At 45.3% G+C, this 22,527-nt stretch overlaps 1 protein-coding gene across 4 annotated transcripts in view; it reads left to right on the top strand.

The window, feature by feature from the left end:
• Positions 1-22,527, top strand: part of USP12 (ubiquitin specific peptidase 12) — a 161,379-nt gene that overhangs the window by 41,101 nt on the left and 97,751 nt on the right. The window contains exon 1 of one of the 4 annotated variants that reach the window (XM_045978533.1): positions 15,986-16,326. The exons of 2 other annotated variants lie outside the window; for them this stretch is intronic. In XM_045978533.1, coding sequence (XP_045834489.1) covers positions 16,279-16,326 — 48 coding nt within the window. In that variant the 5' untranslated portion in view covers positions 15,986-16,278. Of the gene's footprint in view, positions 1-15,985; positions 16,327-22,527 lie in introns of those variants that run through there. One more of the 4 variants, XM_045978534.1, reaches the window with a different exon arrangement.

Here is a 22,527-nt window from a genome sequence, read left to right as displayed (position 1 = left end):
TCATACAAAAACCAGTATACATTTGCTGAAGGATAAGCTGCATGAAGAGGAAAATTGGAAGCTGAAACTGGAAGTTATACATTGAATCTAGGTTCTACTAGACTAAGGAGTGCTCAGTAGATAGTCATGATGATGGATTGGAAATATTTATCCAGGGTGTCTTTTTAAAAAATCAGTGGGATAGAGCAAAGGTAAAGAAACCAATTCTAAATCTTTTAGAACTGGTGAGATGTGGACACAGACTGGATATTTGATCATGTTAAGAAATTATTGTTCATTTAAGAGTGATAGTAATATTTTGGTTATCTTTTAGAGAAACATAAGGAAATATTTACAGATAAAATAATCTGATGTCTGGATTTGCTTCAAAGTCATCCTGGGAGTTGTGGGGTAGGGGTACAGATGAAAATAAAATGGTCATGTGTTGATAACTACTAAAACTGGGAGATGGCAAAGGAACTTTCTGGGGTGATGGAAATGTTCAATATGTTGGTTGGGGGTGACAGTTAAACAGATACATACCTTTGTCAAAACACATTGTACCCTTAAAGTTTATGCATTTTACTATATATGTTTTATGTAGAAAAACTGGATGATGGTTAGTTGGGTTCATCTTACTATTCTCTCTGCTTTTTTAAATATATGTGAACATTTCATAATAAAAAGTAAAAGGAAAGGAAGAAAGGGAAAAGAAAAAGAGAGGAAGACATCCTCTGCTATACTGAGAAAAGGAAACTTAACCCAGGTGATGGGATGGAATAAAAGGGGATAGACTGAGGGTGACATCTTTCAGGTCAAAAGAGCAAATCACTTGGATTAAGCCGGGTTCTGCGTCATTGGAACACGAGTGCGGTACCGCAGGGAGCAGGATGGGCAGTGCTGACCCAGGCATTAATAGGAAAAAGCACGCAGAAGGATTCATTCCATGTTTTCTGATCCAGTCCTCGTTTTCTCCTCCCAACTTCATGATCAACATCATCAAAATGCCTACTTATTATTCTCATCCATAAACTAGTTACTCCATCATCTCATAAGGAAAAAAACGAATTAAAGAAATTTCCTTTGATGTGCTTTTGGTAGGATTGAGACTTTCTTAGACCATAATTATGGACCCGGGAGGGAAGGTATTTAGGGCTTTCCAGGCGGGGGCCTAATCCTAAAGAGATCTCTCTTAGAGATTAATGTCCCTGGGTGCCTTGCTTCTAGCAGAACTACATCTGTGGAACAGACTATATTATCATTTTCATGTTTGTAGATCCATTTTTATTTCAGTATGTGAATGGTAGCAGTTTCTGTGGGTATGTTTTTCTACAGATTGATATTATGGTGACTAAAAATACTATTGATGCAAAAGTTAGGGAGCAGCAACGGCCAGAGAAAGTTTTATTTATTTTATTTTATTTTTTAAAGGCTTTTATTTATTTGACAGAGAGACACAGCGAGAGAGATAACACAAGCAGGGGGAGTGGGAGAGGGAGAAGCAGGCTTCCTGCCAAGGAGGGAGCCCGATGCAGGGCTCCATCCCAGGACTCTGGGATCATGACCTGAGCCAAAGGCAGATGCTTAATGACCGAGCCACCCAGGTGCCCCCAAAGAAAGTTTTAATGACAAGGTTGAACAATCTTGACCATGAACAAATATGAAAAAACAGGCTCTCGTGTCATGCATGCCATGGAAGCCATTCATCCGAGCGTCTACAATCACCTTCTGAGTTATATTCAGATGAGGTTCTCTGGAACATACTGTCCCAGAGATAGCCTGACAGGAGTGAAAGAAGATGTTACTAGAGGCATCTGTGGCCTAGGAGTGAATTATTCCCCCAAACCTACCCCAAATGGACACCGTTTTGTTGGCATCTGTTCTTTGCTTCTTCTCTTCTGACAGAATACCCGTATTGTCCAGCGTGGCCCCCATCCCTCAGATAGCCCTGAGCCTCAAGGGAAGTGACTCCCAGCCCCAGTTCTAGGAGCGAGCCTGCTTAGTCAAATCATCCCCCCTACTTACATTCTCACCAGGGATTTGTTCAGAAATTAACTTATGTCTGTTTCCTCCACTTAAATGTAAGCTTGATGAGAATGCAGATGTTCATCTGTGTGGCTGAGAACCTAGAACAGTGTCTGGCACATAGTTTTTTGTTGTTGTTTTTTAAAGATTTTATTTATTTATTTGACAGATGGAGATCACAAGTAGGCAGAGAAGCAGGCAGAGAGAGAGGGGGAAGCAGGCTCCCCGCTGAGTGGAGAGCCCGATGCAGTGCTCGATCCCAGGACCCTGGAATCATGACCTGAGCTGAAGGCAGAGGCTTTAACCCACTGAGCCACCCAGGTGCCCCTGGCACATAGTTCTTAATAAACATCTCACGAATTCATTTTTCCATTCCTCTTCAGCAAATTTTAAATGAACACCTATTACATGTCGGGGACTCTTCTGAGCACTGAGGATGCAAAAACACACACAACTCAAGAAGTCTAGTAAGGAAGCAGACATATAAACAATTCTCTAACAATACACCATGGTAAACACTGTCATGAGTTATATACATCAAAGACTGAAGGAGCATGGAAGGACCAACCGACTTCCTCCATAAGAGTCAGGCAAGGCTTCCCAGCCCTTCCTCCAGCTCTTGGAGCAGAACTTAGAAGATTAGCAGAGATTTTCCAGATGCAGAATTGGAGCGAATGCAGTATGACCACATAATCTGTTGATCAAACCAGGATATTCGGAGAGTGAAAGGGAGGCTATTAATAATTACACCGAATTACAGGTCTAAACAGAGACTGTTCTGGGCAAACCAAGCCATGTGGTCAGTCTTGGAAGAAGGAGCAATGTGGGAAAGGGTAGAGGACGGCGGACGTGCCGGGGGAAAGCCAGCACTCCCGGTGTGTGGGGGTAAAGCATGTGTCACAGTGAGGAGAGGGGCTGCAGCTGGGGTGGGGGGTGAGGGTCCCAGTGTCAGGGACCTATTCTGGCAACCAAAGAACTTCAACTTGGTCCTCCAGCATCCGGGGCCCTGTGGAGCTTTCTCAGCAGGAGAGCACCACGACCAGATTTCCATCTGGGGTCAATGGCTCTGGCAGGCATGCAGAGAAAGAACTAGAGGGGCCCAGATTAGAGAAGACAGACCAGACAGGAGGCTCATTAGGGGATGACAGGCTCCCGCTCTTAGGCAGCATGGGAGGGTGGGTTCAGAAGGAAATACATACTCCAGGGGATGCTGAGGGAGAATTAACAGACTATATGGAGGGGCAGGAGGTGAGAAGAACAGAAGAGGTAGATGATGCTAAAGTTTCCAGACCTCGTGACTCGTGGCTTCTGTTGTCCTTTCCCATGGGTAGAGACAAGTCAGAAAATGACTTCAGCTCTTTGGCAGACTGAGAGTTGACAGGGAGCAGATTGAGGAAGCTAAATCTTGTAGGGACCAAGTGCCAAGCCAAGAGGCCAATCCAAGAGCTGAGTCGCTATATCTAAAGGGGTCAGCACAGACGGGAATGAAGGAGACGAAAGAGTCAAGGTGCCTATTGGGACCAGGAAAGCCCGGAGAGAAGTACTGAAGCAAGAAGGGCAGGGAAGCAGGTACCCAAGGGCAGACCCATTGAAGAACCCATAAGACACGCACTCTACGGCTGCCGAAGTAGACTGGGTGGTAGAAGAGGTGAACATGTAAGCAAGTCAATATAATAGAAGTAATCGGTGGTTTTGGTGCCCAAAGGAGGAAGGAACTCAGCATAAATGAACAAAATAGGGCTCCTGGGTGGCTCAGTCGGTTAAGCATTGCATTCTGCTCAGGTCATGATCCCAGGATCCTGGGATGGAGCTGCAGGTTGGGATCCCTGCTCAGTGTGGAGCCTGTTTCTCCCTCTCTCTCTGCCCACTCCCTGCTTGTGCTCTCTCTTTCTTCCAAATGAATCATTAAAATCTTTTTAAAAAATGAACAATTGGCATCCTATTTTGTCCACAAGCCCTGGGTGATTTTTTAAAATTATTGTTTTTTATTGGGGTAAAATATACATTTTTTTTTTTTTACCATTTTAACCATTAAAAAAAATTTTTTTTTTTTGACAGAGATCACAAGTAGGCAGAGAGGCAGGCAGAGAGAGAGAGAGGGGAGGAAGCAGGCTCCCTGCTGAGCAGAGAGCCCGATGTGGGGCTCCATACCAGGACCCTGGGGATCATGACCTGAGCCGAAGGCAGAGGCTTTAACCCACTGAGCCACCCAGGTGCCCCTTAACCATTTTAAACTTTTAAGTGTACAGTTTAAGTGTACAGTTTAAGTGGTACTAAGTAAATCCATGTTGTTGTTGTGTTGTATTGCATTGTGTTGTGTTGCGTTGTAGGACCATTACCACTATCTATACCCAAAACTTTTTCATCATCCTTGATAGAAACTCTGCGCCCCTTAAACAATAACTGTTGCCTGCTCCTCCCAGCCAGGTGACCACTGTTCTACTTTCTGCCTCTATGAATTTGACTTGCCCAGGTACCTCAAATAGATGAAGTCAAACAGTGTTTGTCTTTCTGTTGCTGGCTGACTTCACTTGGTATCATGTCTTCAAGGCTCATCCACATTGTAGCACGTGACAGGATTTCCTTCCTTTTTAGGCTGAACCATATTCCACTGTATGGATCTACCAATATAGCTTATCCATTCATCCCTTGATGAACACATGGGTGGTTTCTACATTTGGCTATTGCGAATTCATTACTTTTTTTTTTTTTTAAAGATTTTATTTATTTATTTGACAGAGAGAGAGAGGGAGAGATCACAAGTAGGCAGAGAGGCAGGCAGAGAGAGGTGGGGGTCAGGGAAGCAGGCTCCCTGCTGAGCCTGATGTGGGGCTTGATCCCAGGACCCTGAGATCATGACCTGAGCCGAAGGCAGAGGCTTAACCCACTGAGCCACCCAGGTGCCCCCATTACTTTTCAGGTTAAACAATCATACACTATTTTTTTTAAAAAAGATTTTATGTGTTTATTTGAGAGAGAAAGAGAGAACACAAGCCGAGGGAGCGGTACCCGTGCTGGATCCCAGGCCTGAGCTGAGCTGAAGGCAGACTTTTCACTGACTGAGCCCCCCAGGTGCCCTGCAATCACACACTATTCTGACTAAATGGTCTTAATGAGGAGAGGCCAGAGAAGGGAGGGGAGGAGAGGGGAGATACCAGGTGAACAACGGGCATTCCTTTTATCTCATTTATCCTTTGATGGCCCGCTGTGGTTCTGAGCACTTACGCGCAGTTTCTCATTTAACCCCCAACCACCTGATGAAATAGGGAACGTCTCCTTTGTATAACAATGACACCAGAGCTTAGAGGGTTAAGAGCTTTTTTTTTTTTTTTTTTTTATTTTTTTTTTAAAGATTTTATTTATTTATTTGACAGAGAGAGATCACAAGTAGTCAGAGAGGCAGGCAGAGAGAGTGAGAGGGAAGCAGGCTCCCCGCGGAGCAGAGAGCCCAACGCGGGACTCGATCCCAGGACCCCGAGACCACGACCCGAGCCGAAGGCAGAGGCCCAAACCACTGAGCCACCCAGGCGCCCCGGGTTAAGAGCTTTTTCAGCATCACAAACCGAACTGGTCTGGGAGAGGAGATTCAGCTGAGCATTCTAAGGCCCTAATTCTTTCTTCTTCTTCTCCTCCTCCTGCTCCTCTTCCTCCTCCTTCTTTTTTTTTAAAGTAATCTCTATACCCAACATTGGGCTCAAACTTAAAACCCCGAGATCGAATCACATACTCTGCTGACTGAGCCAGTCAGGTGCCCCCGATGCCTTAATTCTTAACTTGGGGCACCTGAGTGGCTCAGTCGATTGAGCTTCCAGCTCTTGATTCTGGCTGAGGTCATGATCTAAGGGTGATGAGACTGAGTCCCACATGGGGCTCTGTGCCCAGCGGGGAGTCTGCTTGTCCCTCTCTCTCTGTTCCTTACCAGGCCCCTCCACCTCTATGCTTGTGTTCAGTGTCTCTCTCTCTCTCTCTAAAGTAAATAAATAAAATCTTAAAACAAAACAAAACAAGAAGAACTTGCCCTTTAATTCTGTGTAAAGACATTGTTGTCTTTCTTTACTAGGAGACTCCGAGTGACTGAAGGCAGAAGAGCCCTAGGAGGGTCCTAAGAGGGTCCTTCCGAAGGAAGGGTCCGAGTTCAAGTGTGTGCTGTGTTTAGGCAGGGAGACCAGAATTAAACCGGGGTCACACTGATAAGTTACTTTTTAAAAGAAAAAAAGAATTAGATTGTGTCTGGTAATTAAAAAATATTGTCACATAAGGGTGCCTGGGTGGCTCAGTCAGTTAAGCGTCTGCCTTCGGCTCAGGTCATGACCTCAGGGTCCTGGGATCAAGTCCCGCCTTGGGCTTCTTGCTCAGCGGGGAGTCTGCCTCTCCCTCCCTCTCTGCTGCTCCCCTCCCTCATGCTCTTTTTCTCTCTAATAAATAAATGGATAAAATCTTTAAAAAACTTAGTCACATAAATATATCGCTCAAGGTTTAAAAATATTCAATCTATTTAATTTTTGAAATAGTTATACATTTGTGTGATTCAAAACCCAAAAAGTATAAAAAACATATATATGGTAAAAATTCCCACTTTCATCTTGTCCTCCAACACGTCCCCACTTCCTCAATCCTGGGACTTTGAATCGTTTCTTGTCTATCTGACAGGAGTTTCTTTATGCTAAATATATTTTGGAATTTTTGCTTTTGTTCAGCTTGGCAAAGCTTGGCTTTTTTAATAGAGCATTTTTTAGAAAGAAGAAGTGGAAGCACCTGTTTCTCTCAACTGATGACATAGCTTGAACATTTCAGGAAACCCCCAGGTGTTACACTACCCCTTACTAGATGCCCTGGGTTGGCTGATCAAGGTCAAGTGGCAAGGAGGTTTGGTGGGTGCTGCGATGCAACTTTGGCAGTGAAATCACAAGTTAGGGCCACACTTTTACAATACAAACGCCAAACATATGGTCAAACTCTGGTAAAGCATACAGAAAAGCCATCCTGAGAAGTTTGTGAGGGAGAGGGCAGGATGAAAGAAGAAGCTGTCTTCAAAGGAAAAAAAAAAAAACCTAAAAACACAAGAAAGAAAATCAGAATTCTGACTGGGGAAGTAAGATGTAGGTGCTCGAGACTTTATTTAGAGTCCAAAGGGTGTTATAGTTTCTTTTCTTTTCTTTTCTCTTCTTTTCTCTTTTTTCTGAGGAACTTCCTCAGGAGAACTGAGCAAATGCTGAGGTGCAAATGGGAAATTCCAACCTGAAGAGAGTCAGAGAAGCAACAGAGCCTCCCGGAGTGCTTCGGGAGCCTTCAGATCTACTGTGTTGATTAGAGAGCTTAAAACACCCCTTTGGACCGGAATTATTTTATTTTTCTTTGCTCCAGAGTTGGACCTGTGGAAAGTGCAGGTGTTTCTCGGTTTGGGTCCACAGGGTAACCAATCTTTATTCAGCACGTACTGTTCTTCTGCAGCCTTGGGAATAGAGCTCTTCAGACAGATGAGGTTCCGGTGGCGCTCACACAGAGAGGAGGGGATCCAGCGACAGCAAAGATGTGACTGTGTGAGGGAGCGACGGTGCTCCACCGGGGACAAGGGATGCCTAGGGCTGAGCACTCGTAGGGGGCACAGAACTTGTTGGTGTTTGAGGAAGAAAACGGAGGCACATGTGATAGGAACATGGTGAATGACCGGGAGGAACCTGAGAGGAAGCTAGAAAGATAGAAAGGAGGATGAGGAGAAGGGGTTATAACAAGTATCTGTTCCTTAAGTGCCCGGTGCTATATGAAGTACTTTATAAGTATCAGTTAATTTAATTCTCAGAAGATGTCAGGAGGTAGGGAGTAATATCATTATACCCATTTTACATATGAAGAGATTTTTCTGTAATGATTAGTTATAAGATGTAATTATGTGACTGTGATTTTCCAACTTTTCCCTTTGGATCAGGTGACCTGACTCTCTAGGACATGGTAGCTTTTTTTTTTTTTTTTTTTTTTTTTTAGTTCTAAAGAAGAAACAATCTTTCTCTTTTCTGAAGCCTTATGATATTGTAAATCACACAATTGGTACTCATCTAATTTGAAGTTGCTGGGTACACATCCTCTCTCTCAGCTAGGTGGCAAGCTTTTGGAAGGCAGGACTGTCCTTCCCTAAAGTCTACCACAAGCCTTCATGAGTAGGAGGTATTCAAGGATAGGTACTAAATACAAAAATGCAGCTCAGATACACATTGTTGAATAATTGTGTGATCGGAGCAGACCGTGTTCCTCCTGTTCCTATCCAAGATTGTCAATGTGCTCTACACTTTGTGGCTGTATTTCTCTCTGTTCTACAAACAGCATAGAAGAAAGGGGTGGCTGGTCAAATCGTTTGAACAGTATCCTCTTCTCAAGTTAAGCTCAGCAACTTTTGACTTTTTCCGAACAACTGAGATAATTGCTTCATCCTTCCCAGCCTCTGGGCAGTCAGGCCCTGCTTAATGAGGAGCTAAGTATATGAAGAAAATATTCTGTCTTACTTCTGTGCTCATTAGAACTCAAGGTTTTTTCCTGCAGTTGTAAACCTGGGAGCTTGATGTCTCCTTGACATTCTCCGCCATGTTTGGTCTCAACAAACTGCAGGACTGGGAATCCAAATTGATAGGATGACAAACCAGGAACAAGGAACCTTTTAAGGTTCACTGATTCTACCACTTAGTATTGACGGATTCGACGGTAGAGACAGTAGACTCTAACCGTTGCTGATGTCACTGCGGTCAGATCGTCCCCTTGGCATTCCTCACTCATCTTCACAAATTCCCTGCAACACGCCTCGTGCTGAAGCCGTAGACACGAGCTGTGCTCTTTCAAGTTTGGTGCATGAGACTCTCCCTCTGCCTGGGAGACCACTGCCTTCCCCTCCCCCACTGCTGTTCATCTTATTCTTCTGGATCATGATGCCATCCTCAGCCTGTCCCCGCTGTGTGCAGAGCTCTTCTCACCCCCTCTGGGAGCTGCCAGCACTTTGTTCTCCATTTTCTCAGTGCATTTTCCAGAAATGCAGTCATCTCTCTACCCCAATGGCCTGGGTGCTTCCTGAAGGGGCAGAATTCTCTTCTTCATCACTAGGTGACCAATGCATATTTGTTTTAATGGATGCACTCATATTTCAGTTTTAAATAGATGATAACAGGACTGTACCCTTTTAAAACCTAGATTTAAATGGCGAAGTTTTAGCTACATTAGCTGTATGCCATCCTGCCCAGCAAATCAACATCTTATATCTTTGGTGCAGATGACTCAGCTTTACTCATAGGAATTAGAAGTCAGCATCGAAAAGTAAGTCGCTGATATGTTGATTCGACCAACAAAGAACATCACTGTTTTCATTAACATCTACTTCTGAGCAATGGGAAGTTGTTAATGCCGCCAGTAAAGTCGATTCACTGGACTGCCAATAGGCAGGGTAAAGAAGGAGAGAGATGGTGGTTTTTTTTTTTTTTTTTTAAAGATTTTATTTATTTATTTGACAGAGAGAGATCACAAGTAGGGAGAGAGGCAGGCAGGGAGAGAGGGAAGCAGGCTCCCTGCTGAGCAGAAAGCCCGATGTGGGACTCTATCCCAGGACCCCAAGATCATGACCTGAGCCAAAGGCAGCGGCTTAACCCACTGAGCCACCCAGGCACCCCGAGAGATGGTGGGTTTTTAAGTCCAAGAGCGTAGTGTGGCTCCTGACTCTGACTGGCTAAACGGTTCCATGGTGAAAGTGGTACAATGAGCACAAAATGATCCCGCTCTAAGGACACTGGGAGGCTTACCATAGAAAATGTACCTAGGGGTGCCTGGGTGGCCTCAGTCAGTTAAGCGTCTTCCTTCGGCTCAGGTTATGATCCCAGAGTCCTGGGATGGAGCCCCATGTCGGGCTCTTTGCTCAGCTCTTCCTCCACCTGCCGCCCCCCCCCCCCCCACCTTGTGCTCACTCTCTCTCTCTCTCTGTCAAATAAATAAAAAAAAATCTTAAAACAAAAAACAAAAAACAAAAGAAAAAACAAGAGAAAATGTACCTAGAGTGCTAATTAGGTGTCTGGCACAAAGCAGAGGCTCACTAAATCTGGGGGAGTAAATTGGCAGGCTAAGGGCTGTATGTGCCTGCCCTGATTTTTAAAATACTGGCTTCCGAGTGATCATTCAAAGCTCTCCAGTTCGTTGTTGAGTGCCAGGCACTGTTCTAGACACGTCCCCACATTTTCTCCTTGCTGCACCCCTCTGAGGTAGACATAATTATTACCCTTATCTTCCAGAGGGGAAAACTGAGAAAAAGAAATACCTTTTTGAATATATTTTATAACTCAAACCTACGTGTGGGTCCCAAAGGAGTCAAGTGCCTCTCAACCTACCTCCTCCTCCTCGAATCAAAGCGAAGCACTTCTACGAGAGCTGGTATAGCAGAGCACTTACAAATGCGGCCTCTGCCGTTGGGTTCAAACCCTGATTCCACTGCTTACTGGTTGTGCCTTCTAGGAAAGCTATTTCTGTGCCTCAGTGGCCCTACCTGGAAAACGGGGATTAATAATCGCACTTTCCTCACTGGGTTGGGGTGAGGATGTGATAAATTGTTTTGTGTGTAGAAAAGTCCTCAGTAAGCATTACCTGTCACTATGGTTGTCTTATACCCCAGCTCTAACTCCTTCTCCCCACATCCTTCCCCACCCCACCACAGGCAACATTTCATTTATTTGTGCTAGCTGGTATAAACGCAAATGCCTTCAGGGAGAAGAGAAACAGCAAGAAGTACTCAAGCCTGCCTCATTTTATTACTCTTCGCCTGTACTGTGCCTCACAGACATTGTGATTTTTTTCCATGGAAGGGCTGTGGCAATCGTGTGTCCAGCCATTCTTCCAAAATCACGTGTTCACTTCGTGTGTCTGTGTCCCTTTTTGCTCGTTCTTGCAATATTTCAAATTTTTTTCATTATCGTTGTATCTGTTACAGTGATCTGTGATCAGCGATCTTGCAATCACTTTGTAATTGTTTTGGGATGCCATAAACTGCTCCCATATGAGACAACAAGCTTATCCAATATGTGTGTTCCGACAGTCTCAGGTTGTTCTCCCTCCTCTCTCCCTCTCCTCTGGCCTCCCTGTTCCCTGAGACACAACAACATGGAAATGAGGCCAGTTGGTAACCCTACAGTGGCTGCTAAGTGCTCAAGTGAAAGGAAAGGTCACCGTCTCTCATTTTAAATCAAAACTAGAAGTGATTAAGCTTAGCGAGGAAGTCATGTTGAAAGCCGAAATAGGCCCAAAGCTAGGCCTCTTGCATCAAATATTAGCCAAACTGGGAATGCAAAGGAAACAATCTTGAAGGGAATTAGAAGTGCTATGCTACGGATGATATGTAAATGAGGCAGGCTTAACGCTGATACAGAGAAAGTTCGAGTGGTCTGGAGAGAAGAGCACACCAGCCCCAGCATTCCCTTAAGCCAAAGCCTGACCCCGAGCAAGGCCCTAGCTCTCTGCGATCCTTGCGATTCTGGGAGGGCTGAGAGAGGTGAGGAAGCTGCAGAGGAAAGTCTGAAGCTGCAGAGGCTGGTCCATGAGTTTGAAGGAACCAGCTCCGTAACAGAAAGTACGAGGGGAAGCAGCGAGGGCTGGGGGAGACGCTGCAGCGAGTTCTCCAGAAGGTCCAGCTACGACAGCGATGAAAGCGGCTACACACCACAGCAGGTTTCCAGTGTAGACAAGACAGCCTTCTACTGGAAGAAGATGGCATCGAGGACCCTCATACCTAGACAGGAGAAGTCAATGCCTGGCTTCACAGCTTCAGAGGACAGGCTGACTCTCATTAGAGACTAAAGCAGCTGATGACTTGAAGTTGAAGCCAAAGGTCACTGACCATTGTGAAAATCCTAGGGTTTTTAAAAATTATGCTCCATCTACTCTGCCTGTGCTCTATAAATGACGCAAAGTATGGATGACAGTCCGTCTGTTTACAACATGGTTTACTGAATATATGAAGTGCACTGTTGAGACCTACTGCTGCGAAAAGCGATTCCTATCCGAATGCGACTGCTCACGGACAGTCAGCCGGTCATCCAAGAGCTCTGACGGGGATGTACAAGATGAATGTTGTCATGCCCGCTGACACAACGGCCATCCTGCAGCCCCTGGATCACGGAGTCATTTTGTTTTCCAAGTCTTATTTTTTTCTTTTATTATTGTTAATATTATTTTTAATACTTTTTTCTTGTATTGAGGGCTGACCTGTAATAGATTGCAGTGAGGGAGATGTTCTGCTACATACGAAACTCAGAAGGTCTTATATTTCAATAAATACATTTTGTAAGGTTATAGCTGTCATGGATAGCGATTCCTCTGATAGATCTGGGCTAAGCAAATAAAAACCCTTCTGGCAAGGATTCACCATTCCAGATGCTTTTAAAATATTCATGGGAAGAGGTCAAAATATCCACATTCACCAGAGTTTGGGAGCGATTGGTTCCCACCGTCCCGGAGGACTTGGAGGGTTTCAGGGCATCTGCGGAGGCAGTCACTGCAGAGGTGGTGGAAACAGCAAGAGAACTGGAGTTAGAAGTGGGGCAAGAAGATGGGACCATTCTGCTGCCGTCTCATGATCCAGTCCATGTAGCAAACTTATTGTCTTCTTTTAAGAAATTGCCACAGCCACCCCAGTCTTTAACGGCCACCGCCCTGAAGAGTCAGCAGCTCAACATCATCAATATCGAGGCTAGACCCTCCACCAGCAAAAAGATTATGACTTGCTGAAGGCTTGGATGAGAGTTCACATTTTGTAGCAAGAAAGTATTTTTTTTTTTTTAAGATTTTATTCATTTATATGTCAGAGAGAGTGAGCACAGGCAGACAGAGTGGCAGGTAGAGGCAGAGGGAGAAGCAGGCTCCCCGACGAGCAAGGAGCCCAGGAGTTTCAAAATGGTCAGTGACCTATGGCTTCAACTTCAAGTCTTCAGCTGCATTAGTCTCTAATGAGAGTCAGCCTGTCCTCTGAAGCTGTGGAGCCAGGCACTGGGATCCCAGGACGCTGGGATCTGAGCTGAAGGCAGCCGCTCAACCAACTGGGTGGGAGCCACCCAGGCATTCCACGAAAGTATTAAGTTGAGGTAAATACATTGTTTTCTTAGATGTAATGCTATTTGCACACTTAAAAGACTGTAGTATAGTATAAATATAACTTTTTTTGTGTGCTGGAAACCCCAACATTGATTTGACTTGCTTTATGGCAATATTTGCTTTATTGTGGTGGTCCAGAACCAAATCCATGACATCTCCATGGTATGCCTGTACGAGGTGACACGTGGTTAACTGGAGACAAGATGGGCAACAGAAAATATGAAGGGCTTGCAAGGAACTAGACATGACAGGATTGTGTACAAGTATCCAAATGACAAAAATTAAAATACCGTGCGACCAAGTAGATTATGCTTGGTCCTTGAAGTTATGTGGGTATATTTTGTAGCTCACACACTCAGGCAGGCCCCAGAGAAGTCAGTTGTACACATACCCATCTTTCTCTAGGTACAGTGAAGGTCATGGTAGAGCTGATACAGCTACAGGTAAAAACTGGGTTCTAGGGGCACCTGGGTGGCTCAGTGGGTTAAAGCCTCTGCCTTCAGCTCAGGTCATGGTCCCGGGGTCCTGGGATCGAGCCCCACATCGGGCTCTCTGCTCAGCAGGGAGCCTGCTTCCCTTCCTCTCTCTCTGCCTGCCTCTCTGCCTACTTGTGATCTCTGTCTGTCAAATAAATAAAATCTTTAAAAAAAAAACCAAAACTGGGTTCTAAACCTAGATAACCCCTTCTAAGTTCTGGGTACAAAGGGGTTGTGTTTCCGTCAAATCTTTTTTTTTTTTTTTTAAAGATTTCTGTATGTATGTGTGTGTGTGTGTGTGTGTGTGTGTGTGAGAGAGAGAGAGAGAGAGAGAGAACACAGAGGGAGAAGGGGAGGGAGAAGCAGACTCCCCACCGATGCCCAGCTTGATCTCAGGACCCCGGGATCATGACCTGACCTGAAGGCAGACGCTTAACCAAATGAGCCACCCCAGATGCCCCTCAATCAAATCTTAACTGTATGACACATTGTTACAAAATACCCCATTGCAGCACTTGGAAGAATCTCTTTATATCTGTGCCTCTCCAGTGAACTTGAGGCTGGGGAGACAAGGCATTGTGAGGTTCTGCATTTAGGCTCTATGACCCCCTTGTGAATTTAGACGGTTATGACATCACCTATACATAACTCTTGATAATTCTACCAGGAATCCATTTTCTAAAAGACCCGTTCTTATGTAAAATTCAGTGTAAAGCTGGCAGCCTCTGTTCCTGTGACATTTTAGGATTCGTGGATGAAGAGGCATGTTGGTGGGCAGTGTAGATGGAGGCAGGGCTCCAATTCTGGCACATCAGATCTGTTTCCTGGAACAGAATAGTAGATGGGGAGGGCGGGATTACAATAGGAGTTTACCCAAATAGGCAAGACAGGGTCTGGGAGCATGGTGACACTGGTAGGCCCTGGGGTCTAAGCAGAATAGAACACAGAAAGAATTCAGGTGGGTGATAGTTCCTAATCTTTGGCAGGGAGAGGGAGGCACTAAGCACTCCGAGTACCAGACTGTGTGGTGGTAAAAAGCAGGGTCCGAGCTGCTGGCTTGGGTGTCAGGGCAAAGAGGGAGGGCCCCAGCTTCCCTGGAGGTAGGTCCCTGGAGAATCAAGCCAGCTACTATGGGACTTGGCTATATTCTACTTGCAATTTTTTTCCCCCCCAGCAAGCTTATAATGGAAATCACTATGGAAACAGCATTCATGTACCAGAACTCTGTTTTGCACCGAAATTTTGTTTGCTTTGTTTTGTGTTTCAAATGCTTTGGACCTATTAGGCAAGGCATATCTGATTTTTGGAGGTTTATCTGAATTCACGTCCTCAGCCACACTGAAATAGGGGAACCCAAAAAGCACCCCATCGCTGCAGCTCACCAAATGGGAAATGTTACAAGCTTTCCAATATAATAAAGTTATTCTACTAACTTGAACTACTTTCTCAAATAGGAAGAAATAAAGCTGAGTTTCCTGACATAAAGAACAGGATGCATTGATGTATTTTATAAAAGTAGAAAAGAGGAACCGTACCCTAGCTGACCCAGCTTAAGTATTTCTCACAGGACCTTTTTTCTCACTCAGGAGACTTTTTGTCTATGGTAACATCATCATCAGTGTTGGGTTGAGATTTTCCCTGTTTTGCAACTCAACTTTCAGAACAAATATATTTAGGTACTATATTTATAAACATATTCTAAATTTATGGCCAGCAGGGAGGCGGGAAGGCAGCTTGGCCCCCTTTCCCCATTACTTGTTTTTCTTCCTAATTCAAGGAGCTAAATATATAGTTTCATTTTTAATTATCTTTTGTTAAGTTATGGTGTTTTGACCCAGGTGATTCACCCACTGTATGTCAAAGAGATAGACCACCTGACATTTTGTGAAGTGCCTGGGATGTTGGATTACCCGGTTATTTCAACCGTACGAAGGTTTTCTCCCACTCCGCCCAGAATTACCTAGATCACCTCTGTTTTCTTTCTGGGGAGTGGGGACCAGCTGTCCCTTCACCCTTAGCGGAGGCTGCGGGTCAGTCCTCTCCCGGACTTACCCAAGTCGCCGCAGCCCGTGCAGCGAAAGGACGAGCCCCGCCCCCCCTCTTCTCCCCCGTACCCTGTTCCCCCCGCTCTCCTCGCTCTGGCTGCGCTCGGGCTCTAGGACCGCGAGGGACGCGGACGGGAGGCGGGGTCCGGCCGAGCGCGGGGTGGGGCCGCGCCAGAGTTCCCCCGCTCGCGCGCTCCCAGGTCGGAGAGCCGTGCGCGGAGGAGTGGGCGGGGCCGCGCGGGGCGGTCTGGGCGCGCGGCGGGTGGGCGGGGCGCGCCGCTGGGCCAAGCAGCTGCGGGGCAGGCCGGGCATTAGGGCCTCGGCAGAGCCGGCTCCCCAGCGCGCAGGGCGGGGTGTACGGGCGGGCGGCTTCGCGGGCAGGCGCGGGCCCCGAGGCAGCGGCTGCGCCCTGCGCCGGGGAGGAGCCGGGGGCGGGCGGGCGAGCGGCAGGCGGGGACTGGGGCCCGAGGCGGGGAGTGCCGGAGTGCTGGCGGCGACGACGGCAGCGGCGGCAGAGCAGGCTCGGTGCGTGGGTCCGTGGCGGCTCGGGGTCCGCCCGCGGGCTGCGGTGCGAGCGGGCGGCCCGGCTCCTCTCCTCCCCCGCCTGCCGCCGCTGCTGTGATTGGGTGGAAGATGGCGTTGGGCGGATGGAAATCCTAATGACAGTCTCCAAATTCGCCTCCATCTGTACCATGGTAGGTGCGGCGGGAGAGCGGCGGGGGCGGCCCCGGGACCCTCGCGGGCGGACGGGCGGGCGGCGGCAGCTCGGCCCTTGTCCCCGCCCCTTACCGGGCGGCCCGCGGGGCCTAGCGTGGGGGCCCCCGCGGCCCAGGCGGGGGCGGTTGGACAGCGACGGGCGGGAGCGCGGGGGCTCCGCTGTCCCCGGAAAGCGGGGAGGTACCCGGCGAGCCCGTGCAGCGCGGGGGCGACCGTGGCGGACGCGGCGGGGCGCGGGCACCGATCGTCAGCGTCCGCGGGCTCAACTGTCCGAGTCTTCCCGCGGCGCCGGGGCGGAGCGGCGAGGCGCAGCCCGAGCTGCGGGCGCACGGCCCCCGGCTGGGGTCGGAGGTGGAAGGACGCGGGGCAGCGCCTCTCCATTTCCGTCCGGCGGTGCGCGGAGCGGGGAGTCGGCCCTGGGCGGGGGTGGGGGGTCCGCCGGCAGGAAGGCAGGGTCTCATTCCTGCCGGGAGAGGACGGAAGTCAAATGCAGATACCCTCCGCGCGCCTCTGGCAACGCCGAGGCCCCCACCCGGTGCTTAGGGGAAGGGGGTGTGTGTGAAGGTGGAAACTTTAAATAAGTGCTGTTGAAAATTTCCCCATTTTCGGCTCTTCCTGAGCAACGAGCTCTCCGTTCTCCAGCCATGTGTCCAGGTGGCAGTCTCGGCTTTGCGAATCCGCGTTAATCTTGAAAACAGCTTAAGCTTCCCGGTCGATTGTTTACTTGAATACATCAGGCACATCTGTGTGTGGCTGGAAGTACTTCTGTACCGGGACGGATTGTAAGGGTGGTTGTTCGCGTTTCGTTGGGGCATTTAAATAGACTTTGACGGAAAAGTGCTGCTGCCTGTTGCAAAGTCCCGAATTAATTACAGCAAAACGTGGGTGCGTTTAAATCTTGGTGTTTTCGTGATTGGCCAGAAGGGCCCCAGTTTTTCCACACGATGGGGCAAATTCGTTTCGTTAGGTACTTCTGACCTTACAACGAGGGATCATAATTGTGAACCCTCATAGAAAAAAAGTTATTTTTTGCAGTGTGGGCCTAGCGATTATGTTATTAAAGACATCTGAAATCTTTCCTTCTGCTCTATCTTACTGGCCCTTTTTGTGCGTCCGATTGCACAAGGAGATCCCCAGCAATCTTCGATTTAAGGGTAGTACATTTTATATGGCTTTCTTTAAGTAGTGATGAATCAGATTGGAAAGATGCTTTAGAGGCAGATTCTATACCGCACGCTGAGGAACAGTACAAAAAAATGGCTGAAGTCAGGTGGAATTAAAATGTACAGTATTAAATCATGTTGAAGAGTGAATCACTGAAGAATCCATTTCCCCAAATGAATGTTTGTTCTTTTTCACAATTTACATTTTAGGAAATCATTGATATTAAAGGAACTATATTAACAATGATTCCCCAGGATCATGTGCATTAATTATTTTTAGATATGCCAATTATTATCATATTCTGTTTCAGAAGGAATGTGATAATTAATTCTTTGAAAGTGATACTCTTGCCAGATTGCTGAGCTACACGGATTGTGTGGTCATAGTTCATTGTCAAAAAGTCTATTGCTTAGGGAGTGTTGTGTTGTTACTCTCTACTCACCATTCATTCACTCATTTATCACTTGCTAAGGAAGAGAGACTGGCCTCAGCCAGTGGGGAAACAGTAGTGATCAGGGCAGTCTCTGCTTTCATGGTGTTTATGATCTAGTTGAGGGACACAAACAGTATTCAGGTAGATATATTAAGAAATATATATGCTGTGATTAGATTAGGAAAATGGGGAGAGATTTGCCAAGTCAAACGCTGAGTAAAGGATTCTGATCTGAAGAATGTCAGACTCAAGCTCTTTCTAGGGCTTTCACTCAAGTGTGTTGATTGGTTGTATGCGGTGTGTGTGTATTGTTGGTGAACATGGAAATGTCAGTGCCTGGGCGATTAAGATGGTTCCAAAACTAGTGTTAGAATTGGGTGTGTCTGTAGTTCATATTTGAAAAAATTCTGATGCACTCCCAAAATAATGCTGAATGTCTCAAAGTCATCTGTCATCTTACTCTTTAAAGAAGACTGCAACCCATCTTAGAAAATTGACCGTCAAGAAAAGTAAAGGTATTTACCTTTGTGCCTTTGTAGATGCTCTTTGTGTAGGCTTTGAGCACTCCCTCTTTGCTTCTAGCCTGGTGAGTTCTTCCCTGTCTCTCAAGCTGATAGCCTTACTTAGATAATCCTACTCCTGTCCATCCCCACCTCTATCCCCCTCATAATTCCATGGAGTTTTGGTAACCTCAGTAGCGTTTATTACACTTGCTGTGTTGTGAATTTTTCTCTTGTCTCCTTATTAGACTGAAGACCTTAAGGGGAAGGACTATTGTTTATTTCTGCAGTTTGGTGGATCACTAACTTCTACAAACTAGAGAACGGTTTCCCAGAGGCCTTCATTTCTCCTACCCGAGTCTGGGGGAAGTGAGTTTGTTTAGCATGGATGAGGTTGGGGTGGTGGTGTGTGTGTGTGTGTGTTGGTGGTAAAGAGGAGGTGTTGGACCTAAGAAGAATGATACTTCTACTCAGAGGGTCAACATCTGTGAAAATATGATGAATTGGAATTTTATTTTAGAAATAGTAAAGTTTAGGGGCGCCTGGGTGGCTCAGTGGGTTAAAGCTTCTGCCTTTGGCTTTTGTCATGATCTCAGGGTTCTGGGATGGAGCCCTGCATGGGACTCTCTGCTCAGCAAGGAGCCTGCTTCCCCCTCCTCCTCTGCCTGCCTCTCTGCCTACTTGTGATCTCTCTTTCTCTGTAAAATAAATAAATAAAAATCTTTTAAGAAAAAAACAGTAAAGTTTACCTGATTTTTTTTTTTCATTTGTCAGCTTAGGGTATCTGGGCAGATTGGCAATACCTTAATTGGATCGAGTAAGTGTTAAGAACAAATCTCTTCAGATATATCTTATTCTAGGTCACTGTTGTTCTGCTAATATGGGAAAAATCAGTTTTTCTGAAGTTAGTGGTGTAGCCTGACCCAAATGAGTGATTCTTTTTAGATGGGAGTGAATAAACTTGTAAAGCTACGTCTAGAAATGCCTCTTGTTATTTGTCCATGAAATAATATATTTTCATTGTCACATGGTGGTGTTTGTTTTGCTCTGAAGTAGCTTCAGATTTCACATAGTAGTTACCTAATATTAAATAGTGTCCTTAATAATTATGAAATGATGGGAAAAGTAGCCAGATACATAAAAGAGAGGCCTAGGTTTGGAAACCAAAGCTGCAGAGCAGTTTTGGGTGGCCTGGGACTGGTAATGCATGCGTCTTGGGCTGTTCCTCGAAGGCATCAGCTGCACCAGCTGGGATCATTACGTCCCTCCCTGTGTGGGTTGGAGAAGTCATGTTTGGGAAGAGATTGTTGAGGAGGGGGACTGGGTAATAAGGGAGAAGTTGTTAAGGGTAGACGGTGGTAGATCTTGGGATGGCACTGGCCTGGCTGCTTGCCCACTCCCAGCCACAGCACGGGGAGGTAGAGCCATCAGAACGTGGGAGGCCAAGGCCCCAAGTCAGCTCTGTGCACGTCCTACAGGTTTACTTCTTAAAAGCTTGTCCCTAAAATAGCACCCTCCACCCGGTGACCTTTAAACTCCTATTGAAGGAAAGTCACAGGTGAAGGTGGCTGTTTGTCTTTTCTCATTGTTTTGAGTCTCACTGGGGTCACTCAGTAAGAGTTAAGAGTTAAGCCTCTGCCCTGTTGATTGTCAAACCCCTGTCCTCAGGGAGGTGGGGGGGGGGTGATGTGTGTGCCTCACACCCGTGCTTGGGCTGCTCTCCTCTTCATGCAGTCCAAATATTGTATTAAATAATAAAATGCTTTTTTTTTTTTTTTTTTATTTGACAGAGAGAAATCACAACTAGGCGGAGAGGCAGGCAGAGAGAGGAGGAAGCAGGCTCCCTGCTGAGCAGAGAGCCCGATGCAGGACTCGATCCCAGGACCCTGGGATCATGACCTGAGCCGAAGGCAGAGGCTTTAACCCACTGAGCCACCCAGGCGCCCCAAAATAATAAAATGCTTTGTTCCTTCTCGGGAAATAGGGTAGATGAAATTCTTTTATTAGTAAAATAATTTTTATTTATATCTTATTAGTAGAATAGTGCTTCTATGATAGGAACATTCAAAGTGAGTTGCCATTGTTTTACTCATTTTTGCTGTTTTTATTATAAACATTAATTTTAGACAGGAAAATTTCAAAAAGAAGAATTTTTTTCCCATCATGTTGGTTAAGTACTGATAAGGAATGTTTGAGCATGTGTTTGAGGAGGCTTAGTGGAGAGAGCATTTAGAATAAGTGTTATGAAAGGTTTATTTAAGCTTGCTAATCTCATTTTGGCTTCAATATCTTTTGGTTATTAAAATGATATGTTCTCATTAGAGAAAATTTGGAAAATATTTTGTAAAAAGCATTTGAAAACTCTTACGCAAAAAGAAAATAACTGGTTTACCTCCCAGAGCATATTTTGTCTTTAAAAAAAAAAAACTTAATTGATCTTATAGATAAAATTTTCCGCTTCAGTTTTCCCCATGAATGATTGTCTTGCTAGCTTTTAAATTTGTACAGTTGCAGGATAAGCATGGAGAGTTTAATGTTTAAAATGATAATATGGCAAGTTTGTTAATGCAGAAAGGTATAGGGATAGGCTACTAAGTTGTATATAGTTAGTAGAAATGGAATTTTGTAAATGATGATGGGTTTATTCTAATCTTAGGTATTTAATAGTTATCACAAAGGTAAACCATTGGGATTTGAAACTTTTATTATGCTTAAGAAGTATAGTTTTAAACACCATATTCAAGTGTGTGGAATGTGTCTAAAGACTGGTTTTATTTTATATCATGTGGTTTTGCTTACCTTCTGCTTCTAGCTAATCTTTTTTTTTTTTTAAGATTTTTATTTATTTATTGGACAGAGAGAGATCACAAGTAGGCAGAGAGGCAGGCAGAGAGAGTGAGAGGGAAGCAGACTCCCTGTCGAGCAGAGAGCCCGATGCGGGACTCGATCCCAGGACCCTGAGATCATGACCTGAGCCACCCAGACGCCCTCTAGCTAATCTTTTTATACTAGATCTCAGAGCAGTTTAAGTATTTACCGTATCATGATCCACGTGGCTAGTTTTAGCCAGGCTTGATCACAACAGTCTTGTTTTATTTGATTCCCAGCTTTTGACCAGGTCCCCCAGAGATGGAAAACCTCCATTTTGTTACTTGGAAGTTTCTTCCTTCCTGCCTTTGAAAATAATTTTTATTCTAGTTCTCCTGAAACTTCTGCTGTCTCAGGAAAGATTACTTAAGCACTCGTTCACTTAGTAGCATTAATCCTTTCCAGAAACCTTCATTTTTCCAGATTTAGATGGTCTGATTTAAATCAGATAGTCTAACCTAAAATCTAATTTAGATTTTATTTTAGTAGCTTAATCCCAGAAACTTAATGTTTAATATTTTATTATGTATCCTACAGCATGGTATATTAAAAAGAGCAGTTAACTCAGAATATAAATTTTAGTGTTCTTGTACGTTTCCTTCCAGATCTAAAACTGAATACTTTGATTCCTTCAGAGTTTAAAATTATTACTGATATCATCAGTATTTTGGAAGCTTAATCATGTTTTATCTATTAATTTTTTTCCTTCTTACTTTTTGACTACCTTCACCCCTTGCACCTCTGCAGCCATCAATCTGTTTTCTATGAGTTTGGTGGGGTTTTTTGGTCTGTTTAAGATTCCACGTATGAGTGATCATATGGTATTTGCCTTTCTCTGTCTGATTTACGTCACTTAACATAATGCTCTCTAGGTCCATCCATGGTGTTGCATATGGCAAGGTTTCATTCTTTTTTCTGGCTGAGGAGTATTCCACTCTGTGTATATACGATAATTTCTTTTATGCATGCATCCATCTGTAGACACTTGGTTTCTTCTGTGTCTTGGCTATTGTAAATAATGCTTCAGTGAACACAGGGTGCAGATACCTCTTCGAGTTAGTGTTTTCATTCTGTTCAGATAATTGCAGTGTTATGGTAGTTCTATTTTTAATTTTTTTGAGGAACGTCCAGACTGTTTACCATCGTGGTTATGCTAGCTTACATTCCCTCCAAAAGTGCATTCCCACCAATAAAGATTCCCTTTTTTTCATATC

The sequence above is a fragment of the Meles meles genome, chromosome 14 (assembly GCF_922984935.1).
Source record: "Meles meles chromosome 14, mMelMel3.1 paternal haplotype, whole genome shotgun sequence".
Classification (NCBI taxonomy): domain Eukaryota; kingdom Metazoa; phylum Chordata; class Mammalia; order Carnivora; family Mustelidae; genus Meles; species Meles meles.
The sequence above is the reverse complement of the archived record's forward strand: the minus strand, read 5'-3'. Positions and strand labels throughout refer to the sequence as shown.